At 39.7% G+C, this 15,048-nt stretch overlaps 1 protein-coding gene across 1 annotated transcript; it reads left to right on the forward strand.

Moving 5' to 3' along the window:
- Window positions 1-7,984: 7,984 nt before the first annotated feature.
- On the forward strand, window positions 7,985-14,010 carry GCK72_003236 (uncharacterized protein; the record flags this gene model as incomplete). The annotated part of the gene is made up of 12 exons (XM_053723908.1): window positions 7,985-8,030; window positions 8,104-8,204; window positions 9,475-9,708; window positions 9,826-9,900; window positions 10,447-10,513; window positions 10,559-10,664; window positions 10,710-10,849; window positions 11,128-11,326; window positions 11,373-11,457; window positions 11,514-11,674; window positions 12,402-12,587; window positions 13,632-14,010. 12 exons carry the CDS (start codon window positions 7,985-7,987, stop codon window positions 14,008-14,010), a joined length of 1,779 nt encoding a protein of 592 aa, XP_053592553.1.
- Window positions 14,011-15,048: the final 1,038 nt, after the last annotated feature.

A 15,048-nucleotide genomic window follows, 5' to 3' on the forward strand; every position in this document is an offset into this window, starting at 1 on the left:
AAGCGACCCAAGAGTGAGGAAAACAAAAATAAAACCTGAGATAACGACACACCGACTGGTGTGTTCGTTCAGCGCCCAGAATGATAACAAAAACTAACTCAAGAAAAGGCAAAATCACTAACGAGATAACGACGCGCACCTAACGTGCCGCCGCCAGCGCCCAAGAGTCCTGAAATTCTCCATTTTGAAACCGAAATTGACAAAACAGCGGCGAGAAGTGCGCGCGCGCCCGTAGGTCAACGCGGCACACAGTGACATACGGAGTGAGTCTAGAAACTCAAGTGACTTTAAAGAATAGTTTAGAAGAGCACACGGTGCCAACCGTACATCTCCCTTCTTTTCGAGTCCCTCCTGACGCTGTGCTTTCTCGAATGAGGTGCTATTTGTATGTCATATGAAAGTATGGAGGCATTCTTACATGATAAGGGGATAAGATGGGTAAGAATGATAAAGATAGAAAACCTAATAGGGAACCTAGAACTTAAGAAATGATAACCTAAACTTAAAAGGGTGGGGATTTTTAATAAGAGAAATAATTTAACCAGGATCTACTGAAAAATAATATGAGAACATGACTTAGAATGATAGATAAAAAGAGAAGATAGATACATTTGATATAAAACTTTGAAAAAATAAAACGAAAAGATTAGTTATGGCATCCAGCGAGATGAGATGGTGCGTGTCCAATCAGCAACTGATGAAATTCCTTGTGGTATCCTGCAGCCGATTTCCCTGGTTCCGACATCCGAACAGATTCCCATGATGACCATAGTGTTGAGTGTGTGACATCGGAGGGTCCTTACGAGGTCGATGCTCCTCCTTCGTACGTCTCCATGTGTCATCGAACATAATCCATGAATGTGGAGGATCCTTCCGAGGACGAGGTTCTTCCTTGATTCTTCCAGTCTTGGTGTCACTCCAATTCAACAAGATTGATTGAGGTGGCTCCTTCCGAGGACGCGGCTCCTCTTCCACTCGCTTCGACTTGGTCTCACTCCACGCCGATTGATCCGAAGTTATTTGATGTGAACTGATGACATTCTCTTCACAAGCAACAATATCTGAGAAATCATCAGCGATCTCATCTCTGACATAAATCATCGAAAGACTTGGTGGATCCGTTCTAGGACGGGGTTCCTCACGCTTACGACGTTTGGTTTTCATCTGGAAAACACCGCCACAGGCGCCATCTCCCTTTTTTTCAAGTCCGGGCTTTCCGGGATTGGGAATTTTGAAATCAGAAGAACAGTTCTTTTCCACAAGATTTTCTGTGTTATTTCCTAAGAAACTCTGATGTTTGGTGTGATGAGAAATGAGGGGGCTATTATTAGAATTCAGTGGGGGACCTGGACATGTCACAGTGTCTTCAGCTTTCTGGTCCACTTTCTTTCTCTTAGCCTCATCTTCATAACTATTACCACCAGTACTACTGACACTGTTTGCATTGTAATGATGCTTTGTGTTTTCTACTACAAGTATATGCTTGAGCAACTGCATTGACTTTCTTTCAAGTATAGTATTCTCAACCTCACGTTCCTCTTGATCATTTACCAGATCCACATTACTATCAATCACATCAGAAGCTATTTTCTGCTGGACACTTTGCTTCTTTGTTTCATACTGTGTAAACGTGACAGATCTCTGGGCCTTCCCAGGTGTTTGATCTCCGCTACACAACTTGTCATCAGAAATATTGGCTATTGTGCACCCTTTGGTCACACCAATATTCTCATCCTTTCCGTGTGTGCTTATTGCGCAGGAGCTCTGAATCTCATCAGCCTTAACTTCCTCACAGCACAACACCTTATTGGACTTCATAACAAAAAGCTCCTTGACATTACCAGCTTCTATAGACACCTTGTCTACATCGTAACCCAATTCCTTTTCAAAAACAATCTTAGCAATACCTTGCCCTTTACACAGACTTTTCCTTTCCTTCCTGTAATCAATCAGTTTGTTTTCTGATTCATTATCATTTGAACACTTTGTTTCAGAACTTACTGTAACTTTCTCAACATTACTGCTTGAGATATGCAATTTCTCAAAGTATTGCTCCTCAGTCTGAACACTTTTCGTGACACCAACACTTTTTGTATCAATGTCTTTTCCCTTCTCAGCAAGCAGTTCTTGGCAGCAATCAATCTGTGTTTCACTTTGTGCGCGCTTATACTCAAGAATTACAAGTTTCCATTTGTCATCTTGTGACTCTGCAGTAATTCGCTCACAGTAGTCCCTCATCGGTTTCAGAATTCTAGCAATTGTACTCGCTGAACATCTTGTGTATTTCTTGCAATTGTCACTTGCTTCCTTGTAAACCTGTTCATTCTTCAATCTTTTTGCCAGCATATACTGTTTCAGTTTCTCATACTCTATCACCAGCTCAGGACACAATTTTTCAGCACTTTGTGGAAAGACATATGTTCCCTTCGGATCTCCGTCGAAAACCATATTGTACTCACAGAATTTTCTACTTGGTCACCATGCACCAATACAAGATACAACAATCTCACTTTTATCAGAAAAAGTAACCAATTTGGTGATGAAAATATCACCGAAACTTTGAAATTTTCCAATTTCTCTTATTCTTACTTTCCTTTTACTAGAAAAATAAGTACTTTCCACTGAAATATCACTGGAATGATAAAACTATTTCCTTTTCGCTTTTACTTTGCGAAATTTGGAAAATATACTTTTTCTCACTTTTTGCGAGAAAATTTGAATCACTATTTACCAGACGAGCAGAATCGAATTTCTGTTCGAAAAATAAATTTTCCGTCAGAAAAATCGATAATTTTTATGTAAATTCGTGGAATATCAGAAATTTCCACGAATTCCTGCTCAATTTATCGCAAAATTTTCAGATGAAAGTAATTGGAAATTTGAATTTTCGCTGGAAAATTTTCCGACGAAAAATCAATAATTCACTATCAATTCGTGGGTTTTTTCCACGAAAAGTCAGCAAATTTCAGAAAAATACACGCAAATTCAACGAATTTATGTGCACTCTCTGATTTTTCCAACTAATTTCACCAGAAAATCGATAAATTCTCTGGAATTAGTGATAGCCTTTCGAAATAACAGTGGCACTGCTCACTGCTTTCAGCTATTTGCACGAAATCACCAGCACTGGTCACTCAGTGTCCCAGTCCGATTTTTCCGTGGGAAATTCTCTTGAAGTAATGTTAGCACTGCTTAACACCTTCGAATTTCAGACGCAACAGGTCCTTTTTCTCGTCTTTCGACTCGAAAATTTGGCAACGGCCCCCAAGTTAAAGAAGTGAAACACAAACACGGGTTCTCGTAATAATTCTTTTATTACGTAACCCAAAAACAAGCAAAAGACAATAAAAATTGGTCAACACGACCCAAGGTGAGGAAAACAAAATAAAACAACTGAGAAAACGACACCAACCGGTGTCGTTCAGCGCCCAGAATGATAACAAAAACTAACTCAAGAAAAGGCAAAATCACTAACGAGATAACGACGCGCACCTAACGTGCCGCCGCCAGCGCCCAAGAGTCCTGAAATTCTCCATTTTGAAACCGAAATTGACAAAACAGCGGCGAGAAGTGCGCGCGCGCCCGTAGGTCAACGCGGCACACAGTGACATACGGAGTGAGTCTAGAAACTCAAGTGACTTTAAAGAATAGTTTAGAAGAGCACACGGTGCCAACCGTACATCTCCCTTCTTTTCGAGTCCCTCCTGACGCTGTGCTTTCTCGAATGAGGTGCTATTTGTATGTCATATGAAAGTATGGAGGCATTCTTACATGATAAGGGGATAAGATGGGTAAGAATGATAAAGATAGAAAACCTAATAGGGAACCTAGAACTTAAGAAATGATAACCTAAACTTAAAAGGGTGGGGATTTTTAATAAGAGAAATAATTTAACCAGGATCTACTGAAAAATAATATGAGAACATGACTTAGAATGATAGATAAAAAGAGAAGATAGATACATTTGATATAAAACTTTGAAAAAATAAAACGAAAAGATTAGTTATGGCATCCAGCGAGATGAGATGGTGCGTGTCCAATCAGCAACTGATGAAATTCCTTGTGGTATCCTGCAGCCGATTTCCCTGGTTCCGACATCCGAACAGATTCCCATGATGACCATAGTGTTGAGTGTGTGACATCGGAGGGTCCTTACGAGGTCGATGCTCCTCCTTCGTACGTCTCCATGTGTCATCGAACATAATCCATGAATGTGGAGGATCCTTCCGAGGACGAGGTTCTTCCTTGATTCTTCCAGTCTTGGTGTCACTCCAATTCAACAAGATTGATTGAGGTGGCTCCTTCCGAGGACGCGGCTCCTCTTCCACTCGCTTCGACTTGGTCTCACTCCACGCCGATTGATCCGAAGTTATTTGATGTGAACTGATGACATTCTCTTCACAAGCAACAATATCTGAGAAATCATCAGCGATCTCATCTCTGACATAAATCATCGAAAGACTTGGTGGATCCGTTCTAGGACGGGGTTCCTCACGCTTACGACGTTTGGTTTTCATCTGGAAAACACCGCCACAGGCGCCATCTCCCTTTTTTTCAAGTCCGGGCTTTCCGGGATTGGGAATTTTGAAATCAGAAGAACAGTTCTTTTCCACAAGATTTTCTGTGTTATTTCCTAAGAAACTCTGATGTTTGGTGTGATGAGAAATGAGGGGGCTATTATTAGAATTCAGTGGGGGACCTGGACATGTCACAGTGTCTTCAGCTTTCTGGTCCACTTTCTTTCTCTTAGCCTCATCTTCATAACTATTACCACCAGTACTACTGACACTGTTTGCATTGTAATGATGCTTTGTGTTTTCTACTACAAGTATATGCTTGAGCAACTGCATTGACTTTCTTTCAAGTATAGTATTCTCAACCTCACGTTCCTCTTGATCATTTACCAGATCCACATTACTATCAATCACATCAGAAGCTATTTTCTGCTGGACACTTTGCTTCTTTGTTTCATACTGTGTAAACGTGACAGATCTCTGGGCCTTCCCAGGTGTTTGATCTCCGCTACACAACTTGTCATCAGAAATATTGGCTATTGTGCACCCTTTGGTCACACCAATATTCTCATCCTTTCCGTGTGTGCTTATTGCGCAGGAGCTCTGAATCTCATCAGCCTTAACTTCCTCACAGCACAACACCTTATTGGACTTCATAACAAAAAGCTCCTTGACATTACCAGCTTCTATAGACACCTTGTCTACATCGTAACCCAATTCCTTTTCAAAAACAATCTTAGCAATACCTTGCCCTTTACACAGACTTTTCCTTTCCTTCCTGTAATCAATCAGTTTGTTTTCTGATTCATTATCATTTGAACACTTTGTTTCAGAACTTACTGTAACTTTCTCAACATTACTGCTTGAGATATGCAATTTCTCAAAGTATTGCTCCTCAGTCTGAACACTTTTCGTGACACCAACACTTTTTGTATCAATGTCTTTTCCCTTCTCAGCAAGCAGTTCTTGGCAGCAATCAATCTGTGTTTCACTTTGTGCGCGCTTATACTCAAGAATTACAAGTTTCCATTTGTCATCTTGTGACTCTGCAGTAATTCGCTCACAGTAGTCCCTCATCGGTTTCAGAATTCTAGCAATTGTACTCGCTGAACATCTTGTGTATTTCTTGCAATTGTCACTTGCTTCCTTGTAAACCTGTTCATTCTTCAATCTTTTTGCCAGCATATACTGTTTCAGTTTCTCATACTCTATCACCAGCTCAGGACACAATTTTTCAGCACTTTGTGGAAAGACATATGTTCCCTTCGGATCTCCGTCGAAAACCATATTGTACTCACAGAATTTTCTACTTGGTCACCATGCACCAATACAAGATACAACAATCTCACTTTTATCAGAAAAAGTAACCAATTTGGTGATGAAAATATCACCGAAACTTTGAAATTTTCCAATTTCTCTTATTCTTACTTTCCTTTTACTAGAAAAATAAGTACTTTCCACTGAAATATCACTGGAATGATAAAACTATTTCCTTTTCGCTTTTACTTTGCGAAATTTGGAAAATATACTTTTTCTCACTTTTTGCGAGAAAATTTGAATCACTATTTACCAGACGAGCAGAATCGAATTTCTGTTCGAAAAATAAATTTTCCGTCAGAAAAATCGATAATTTTTATGTAAATTCGTGGAATATCAGAAATTTCCACGAATTCCTGCTCAATTTATCGCAAAATTTTCAGATGAAAGTAATTGGAAATTTGAATTTTCGCTGGAAAATTTTCCGACGAAAAATCAATAATTCACTATCAATTCGTGGGTTTTTCCACGAAAAGTCAGCAAATTTCAGAAAAATACACGCAAATTCAACGAATTTATGTGCACTCTCTGATTTTTCCAACTAATTTCACCAGAAAATCGATAAATTCTCTGGAATTAGTGATAGCCTTTCGAAATAACAGTGGCACTGCTCACTGCTTTCAGCTATTTGCACGAAATCACCAGCACTGGTCACTCAGTGTCCCAGTCCGATTTTTCCGTGGGAAATTCTCTTGAAGTAATGTTAGCACTGCTTAACACCTTCGAATTTCAGACGCAACAGGTCCTTTTTCTCGTCTTTCGACTCGAAAATTTGGCAACGGCCCCCAAGTTAAAGAAGTGAAACACAAACACGGGTTCTCGTAATAATTCTTTTATTACGTAACCCAAAAACAAGCAAAAGACAATAAAAATTGGTCAACACGACCCAAGGTGAGGAAAACAAAATAAAACAACTGAGAAAACGACACCAACCGGTGTCGTTCAGCGCCCAGAATGATAACAAAAACTAACTCAAGAAAAGGCAAAATCACTAACGAGATAACGACGCGCACCTAACGTGCCGCCGCCAGCGCCCAAGAGTCCTGAAATTCTCCATTTTGAAACCGAAATTGACAAAACAGCGGCGAGAAGTGCGCGCGCGCCCGTAGGTCAACGCGGCAACACAGTGACATACGGAGTGAGTCTAGAAACTCAAGCGACTTTAAAGAATTGTTTAGAAAGCACACGGTGCCAACCGTACAAAAAAAAACTTTTTTGAATTTTTTTTTCAGAGGGGGCCGGATGGCATCTATAATTGTAAAAGTGGCAGAAATGTTACATGAGTGAACAGAAAATGTCTTGAACTATCTTTTTATAGTTTACCGTTTTTTGTTAGCTCCGCCCACTTTTGAGTTATGTGCCTTTAAAGATAAGGTGATTCCTACCCCGCATTCTAAGGTTGCAATCTTTAAAGGCGCATATCTCAAAAGTGGGCGGAGCTACCTAAAAGTTGTCAACTGTAAAAATGTAGCGCTTTTTGTAATTTACAAGATAAAATAAATCAAAAACGGAAAAAATCAAAAATTCCAAAAATTGACCGTAAGCGGATCCAAATCCTGGTACCCATTCTCATAGTGCACCTTGGCCAACAACTACTCGACCAACCTCAGATTTTGCTAAAAATGTGGTTTCCGGCATGAAAAATTGAGTTTTTAATGGTTTTTAACGTGAGAAATGGAATTTTCCGGTTATTTTGATGTAAGAATCACATTTTTCCATTAAAAATGACAAATTTGGGCAGTTTTTGCAAATTTCCAACTTAAAAGGCGCGTATCTCAAAAGTGGGCGGAGCTATCAAAAAACGGTCTACGAAAAAAATATAGCGCTTTTTGTGATCTACACAACAAACTTGATATCTAATTAAAATTACCAATTTTAGACCTCGTGGCGCCCTTTCAAAAAAAATGTTTTCAGACCTACCGTCTTCAGGGTCACATCGAAACAAGTTTTTGAGGGAATCGGCTCGAATCGCACAGCGTAAAATTGTCCGGCGCCCTCGACAGCGCAATTCTGGAAGGATTATCGATTGATTTTTCAGTTTAAATTTTTTTAATAAAATTTAAAAATTTACGTAAAAATGCCAACTCACCACCACGTTCTCGATACGTTTCTCGCAAAACGTTGCCATTTTTCAGCAACTTCTTCAATTCAAAATGAATCTGATTATTCTGATAGTCTTCTTATTTTCACTGGTTTCGGGTAAGCGTGACCTACAGGGCTTGGCGCGAAATTTTAATTTTTTGAAAAAATTCAAAATTTTTCAAATTTTTAGGCGCGAAAATTCGAAAATTGATCGATTTTTTGGAGAAGGATGCGCCGAATGATATCGAGAAGGCACCGAATTATAATGAAGAAAGTGTGGCGTTTAGGAGGGTGAGTTTGGGGGGAAATTTGCGGTGGAGCGCGATTGCTGCGTTCTCGAAGAAGGGCTAACGTTAAGAGCTTGTCATAGTCTCAAATTTTGTGTTAAACCAAAAAATGTTACGTTGGTTGTGTAGATCAAGAAAAGAGCTATATTCTAGTACCAAGTAATTTTTTGATAGCTCCGCCCACTTTTGAGATATGCGCCTTTAAAATATGCTAAATTTAAATTTTTGCAAAAAATTGACCAATTTCGAAATTTTGTAACTTTTTTATTTTCAATTTAAATTTAATGATTTTATGTTCATCTTGTAGGTCAAAAATCTGGACTACAATTTTGTAGTTGACAACTTTTCGATAGCTTTGCCCACTGTTGAGATACACGCCTTTAAAGATAGGTACCTCATGGAACACGCGCTCTCCGACTCTCCGATCTTTAAAGGCGCATATCTCAAAAATGGGCGGAGCTATCAAAAAACGATCAACTGCAAAAATATAGCCCTGGGTTTGATCTACAAGAATATATAATTTTAGGAAATAAATATTATTGGGGATCCGTGACGGGTTCTCAAAAACTCAAAGTAAGCTCCTTTTTTGTCTCCAATTGTTCTCCATTTTTTTCTTTTTTTTTTTAAATAATTTCAGAACAAAAACTTCAACCCTTGTCTGGAAAATCGTTTCGTTTGCTCGAACAACGGGAAATGTTTGAGTGAGGATGGAAAGTGCGGTTTTTTCCTTTTTTTCTTTCAAACTTTCTCAATTTTCACCGATTTTTCAGTTTCTACTGTGTCTGCCCCGTCACGCATTACGGTAAAACATGTGAACACGTGGCGGATCAATCGAAATGTGAGCGGAATTTGTGTCAGAATAATTCGACATGTGTCAGGTATATATACTTTAACTATATGCTGTGACTGAGAGCTCCTCGGCGCCTCCATACTTGTCAAATCACGGGCCCTCTGAAAATTTCAGGGCCCGGGCCGGCCCGCAGGGCCCGCAGCAAGCCTTTTTTTCAATATTTTGACGGGCCGGGCCGGAAGATTTTTTTAGCGGGCCCGGCCCGGCCCGGCCCGGCCCGTGACAAGTATGGGCGCCTCCAATCTCGCCGCCCGCTTTCCCCCACATTTATATACGCCCGCTCACACTCGTCTCGCCGGCGGAGAGATGGCCGAGCGGTCCAAGGCGCTGGTTTAAGGCACCAGTCCCTTCGGGGGCGTGGGTTCGAATCCCACTCTCTTCAGTTCTCTTTTTTTCTTTTTTCTTCTTTTTCTCTTTATATTAGGGGATTTTCAGCATCCAAACCAAGAAGACCATTGTGAACACAGTGTTATTGAAGTCTTTAAGACTCACTAAAGGTGCGAACTCGCCGCTAACCGACAAAGAGCTCGCCGATATCGATATAGAAGTGGAATACGAGTGTATTTGCCAAAAAGGGACCTTTGGAGGGTTGTGTGATGAGTCGGATGTGGATAGAAAGTGTCAAGAAGTGTACTGTCTTGGTAGAGGCAAAGGAACGGTAGATCAAAATGGAACATGTCATTGCGAGTGTGAAAAACAGTTTTTTGGGGAGAGGGTAGGCTGAAAATCTGAAATTTTCTTTTTTTGAGATTCTGAAAGTTTTTTTAATGTTTAGTGTGAACAACTGTCGGCATGCTTCGATACACAATGCCAGAATGGTGGCGTTTGTGAGGATGTGGTGGATTGGCAGGTAATGGAAAATTTTGAAAAAAAAAATTGTTTGGGAATGTTTTTCAAAATTTTGAGCGGGTCTCACGGTCTTTATTTTGACTCATTTTGTAGATTAAACCTAGTTCTACATTTTTCTAGTTGACAACTTTTTGATTGCTCCGCCCACTTTTGAGATATGCGCCTTTAAAAAATGCGACATTGAACTTTTTTCAAAAAATTGACTAAATTCGAGTTTTTGTAACTTTTTTATTTTCAGTCCAAATTTATTGATTTTAAGTTTATTTTGTAGATGAAACCTAGTTCTACATTTTTGTAATTGATTGTTTTTTGATAGCTCCGCCCACTTTTGAGATATGCGCCTTTAAATATGGGTACCCCAGAACGCAAAGGTATAATGCGGAAAAACGTTGTGTCTCAAAAGTGGGCAGAGCTATCAAAAAGTAGTCAACTTCAAAAATGTAGAGCTAGGTTTGATCTACACGATCGTCTAAACAAAAACAATATAAATTGCTACGGAACCCCGTGACACCTCTTCAAAGTCAACCTATTTTTTCATATTTTTCAGACCAAAACTGTCACTGCTACCTGTAAATGCCCACAAACTTTGGAGATTATTGGTGGTACAGTAACTGGTAATTAGCACACCAATTATCAAACACCAATTATCGATTTTCTAGGCGAAAACTGTGAAAATCTGAAAATCCCGGACACAATCCCGGCGGATCTGGTTCCTTGCGCCGCGGGACGAAATTCTTGGTACTTTTTCGAAAGGTTAATTGCCCAGTGAGTTAATTAATCAAAAAACAAATTTGATCTACAAAATGCCAGAATCGACATCGGTCTTGATAAGGATATCTGGGAGTTGGGGGCAATTCAGAAAGACTATCATGATGGCGAGACGAAAAACGGGAAAATGGATAGCGGATGGTGTAAAAATGATGGGAAATGTGTAGCAGAAGTGATTAGAGGTGAGAAAATCGAAAAAATTCGCGAAAAATTGGGCAAAAATGACCAATTTCTGAAATTCCCCCTCTTAACTCTGTTTCTCTAACACCCTCCTCGCCGCCTCCCCCTCTCGCCGGCTGCTACAGTCTTATACGCCTTGCGCCCTCTCCTTACTCGCCGCCCGGTTAGCTCAGTCGGTAGAGCACCAGACTCTTAATCTGGTTGTCGCGGGTTCGAGCCCCGCATTGGGCTTATCTTTTTTTTCGTTTATTAAATTTTTTCTACTACTGTATTTTTCCAGTCCAAACCTCTCGGGCCTACTATATCCATCGTTGTGAGTGCCCGAACCGTCTTACCGATGGTTATTATTGTGAGTATAAGCGTCACGACGCGTGCTCTTTAACTCGAGAAGAGCTGGCTCGCGGAGCACGTTGGGATGAGAAATGCACCGATTCTCAGCATGGAGCATGTGTGGATATTAACGGCGAGGCGACGTGTGTGTAAGTTTTCGCCTTACAGTAACCCTCTACAGTAACCCGTTTACAGCTGCAAACCGGACTACACCGGTGAGACATGCGAAGTGTTCGACCCATGTGCCAGACACCCTTGTAAGCATGGCGACTGTATTCCGGTAGGTCAAATATTGTTAGTGGAGCGCACTTGCATCATCATCAAAGTATTTTTCAGATTCCCTCGTCAGCCGACGTGGCATTTGGCACCAGCCGATTTCAGTGTCTTTGCCCGTTATCCGCTAAACTGGATACGGAAAATAACGATTGTGTGGAGATAAATGAGAAGAAGTGTGCGAAGGGAGTGTGTGGCAACGGGCGGTGTGTACCGTGTGATAGGTATGGGGGAAATGGGGAAATTGGGGAAAAATGGTAAAAAGTTGCGAAAAAATGAGCAAAAACGCGTTTTTCTCAAAATTTTATAAGTAAAAACTGCTGAAATTTAGGCTATCATACCAATTAAGACATGCTGATTCTGAAAATATAAAAATTTCGAAAATTGGTACAGTGGTTGTTGAGATATTGGCCAGAACATCAAAGCGATTTTTTTGAAAATTCGTTGTAAGTACAAAAAACCGACTTCCTCGAAAATTTATAGATTAAAATTGCTGAAAATTGGCTAGAACAGTAATAAAGACATGTTGATTCAGAATATGCATGCCCTAATTAGTATATCTACCAATTTTTACAATGTTTAGTATGTTCGATTCTTTGAAATATCAATTTTTGTGAAAATGTCCCCTGGAAACTTTTTTTCATTGTTTTTTTTTCGAATCTAGGCTTGAAATTATTGAAATCTTCCAAATTCCTATATATTCTTTTCCAGCATGTCCAAATTGGTATATTTCATGATTTTCCACACTTTTTATCGATTAGTTATCGATTAGTCACAGCTCCACCGCGCTCCCCACTTTTATTACCGTCCTCTCCCCCTCTTATTCACGTTGCACCCATGGCCTACTGGTTAAGGGCGGCGCCTTTTGAAAAATCACTCCCTGGTTCAATTCCTCTCCCCACCAATTCATTTTTTTCTTTTTTATTTTCCCCAAAAAATTGATTTTTTCAGCGATATCCCCTCGGCCGACGACCTAATGCCTCTGTGCAACCCAAACGAGAAGGCCCAGGGCTTCAGATGTCTCTGTGAATCCGGATACTTGCCACCGTTCTGTAAGATTCACACGAATCCATGCTATCACAATTTGTGCCAGAATTCTGGCACGTGTCGAGTGGATCCAAAGACACGGAGCTATGAGTGAGTGAAACATTTTGAAATGCTATGAGTGAGTGAAACATTTTTTTTATCGAAAAAATCGAAAACATTTTGATCGGGGTACTGTAGTTGGGATCGTTTTGATCCTGAAGCTCAAACGCCGAGAATCCAAGATACTGTAGTAGTGAAGTAGCTACAGTATCCCAAGCGGTCCAGGATTTCGGATTTAGGATCCAGAGTTACAGTAATCCACCTCTTCCAGGATCCAACTACAGTACCCCGAATCCTGGAATTTCAAAAAAATGTTTTTCGATTTTTTGCGATTTTTCGGATAGTTTTCGAAAAAACTGTTCAAAAACCAAAATTTTGTAAATTTTACCTGACATTTTCAAAACTTCAGAAACAAAAATAGTGATTGTTGAATTTTTTCTGAAATTTTTTCTCTTTTGTACTCAAAAACAGGTTTCCGGAGTGTCTGAAATCCGTCAAAAACTCAACTTTTAAGCTCAGAATGTCAAAAAACGCAAAAATAAAAATGCAAAAAAAGTTTTGCCACGGAGAGGAATCGAACCCCGGAGTGATTTGGTGGAAAACTGGCATCTTAACCGCTCGGCCAGAAGTTGGCCGAGTGGTTAAGGTGTCTTTGCCACGGAGAGGAATCCTCTCCGTGGCAAAACTTTTTTTGCATTTTTATTTTTGCGTTTTTTGACATTCTGAGCACGAAAATCAATGATCTGGCTTCAAAAATGAGGTTTTTATGGAATAAAAACACGATTTTCAGCTCAAAATCACTAATTTGAGTGAAAAACGGTGTTTTGGAAGCTAAAATCACGAGATTTTTGACCTTAAAAACCCAAAAAACGCAAAAATAGAAATGGAAAAAAAGTTTTGCCATGGAGAGGAATCGAACCCCGGAGTGATTTGGTGGAAAACTGGCATCTTGTCCACTCGGCCAGAAGTTGGCCGACTGGTTAAGATGTCACCAAATCACTTCGGGGTTCGATTCCTCTCCGTGGCAAAACGTTTTTTGCATTTTTATTTTTGCGTTTTTTGACAATCTAAGTGGTTTTTTCGGTGTTTTTTCAGCTGTCAATGCTTAAACGGAACACGTGGAAGTCTATGCGAGACCATCGACGATTCATGCGACGCCTTCGGAAGCAAAATCTGCGTCCACGGCGTCTGCGTCAACGACGCCTACTTCCATCGCGGATTCTCGTGTGAATGCGTCGAAGGATTCGAGGGATTCGACTGCGACGTCGCCGTCGGATGGTCAAGTGTCTGGTATTCTCGTTTCGAGAGAAATTACCAATACACCGGGCCACTTCTCGCGTGTCTCCTATCGCTCATCGTCATGTTCCCACTGATTCTGATGAGCAGAAGACGTCGTGACGAAGCGTCGTTAGCACCGACGTCGTCGTCAGATGGGGGGACGAAAGTGGAAGAGGGAAAATCCATGAATATTTGATCTACTTCCATGATCTACTACAAACAAATAAACGGCTAAATTTTTGGGGATTTTCGCCAGATAAAAAATTTTTGGGGAGGAAAAAGATGTTTTCGCAAATTTGGATCTGAAAAACTTGAAATTTCAGCGTTTTTTGTCATTTTCGACGTCTGGAAGTCAAAAACATACCGTTTTTCTTGGAAAATCGGCTTATAGATCTCGATTTTGCTACTTTTTTCGTGAAAATCTTGATTTTTCTCCAAAAATCTCATATTTTCAGCGTTTTAGCCGATTTTCACACTTTTCAGCTAAAAATTGCGTTAAAAAATGAGTTTTCAACGTAATTTTATGAGATTTTGGGTGAAAAATTAAGACTTTCACAAAAAAGTGGCAGAATTGAGAAATGGACTCAAATTTTCGAGTTTTAGCATTTTTCAGATCTAAATTTGCGAAAAGATGGCTGAAAATACTCAAAATACCAAAAAATGCGCTCAAAACTCATTTTTTGTAGTGAAAAACTGTAAAAAATCGTATATTTTTTCTGTCAAAACCGTGAGAAACTGCGATTTTTGCTGTTTTTATTGGAAATTACTGGAATTTCAATTTAAAAAAAGCTTTTTGACTTCCAGGCGTCGAAAACCACTAAAAGCGCTGAAATTTCAAGTATTCCAGATCCAAATTTGCGAAAAATTGATTTTCAGTCATTTTTGGCTGAAAATGCAGATGAAGATTCGATTTTTCGACAAGGGAATTTCATGATCTACGAACAAACAAACGGCTAAATTTTTGGGATTTTTGGGGAAAAAAGGGAACAACAAAAAACAAGAATCAAGGATATGGAGAATTGGAGGCGGATTTGACTGAAATTTTGAGCTAAAAAAGCTGAAAATATGATATTTCGGGAGAAAAATTAGGATTTTCGCAAATTGCGTAAAATTGGCTGAAAAATGCCGGTTTTCAGTCGAAATGCTGGAAAAATATGTTCATACTCGTTTTTGACTGAATTTTTAAGCTAAAAAATGTGAAAATCGGCTAAAAAGCTGAAAAAAAATCTCCAAA

This window comes from Caenorhabditis remanei, chromosome I (genome assembly GCF_010183535.1).
Source record: "Caenorhabditis remanei strain PX506 chromosome I, whole genome shotgun sequence".
Lineage (NCBI taxonomy): Eukaryota > Metazoa > Nematoda > Chromadorea > Rhabditida > Rhabditidae > Caenorhabditis > Caenorhabditis remanei.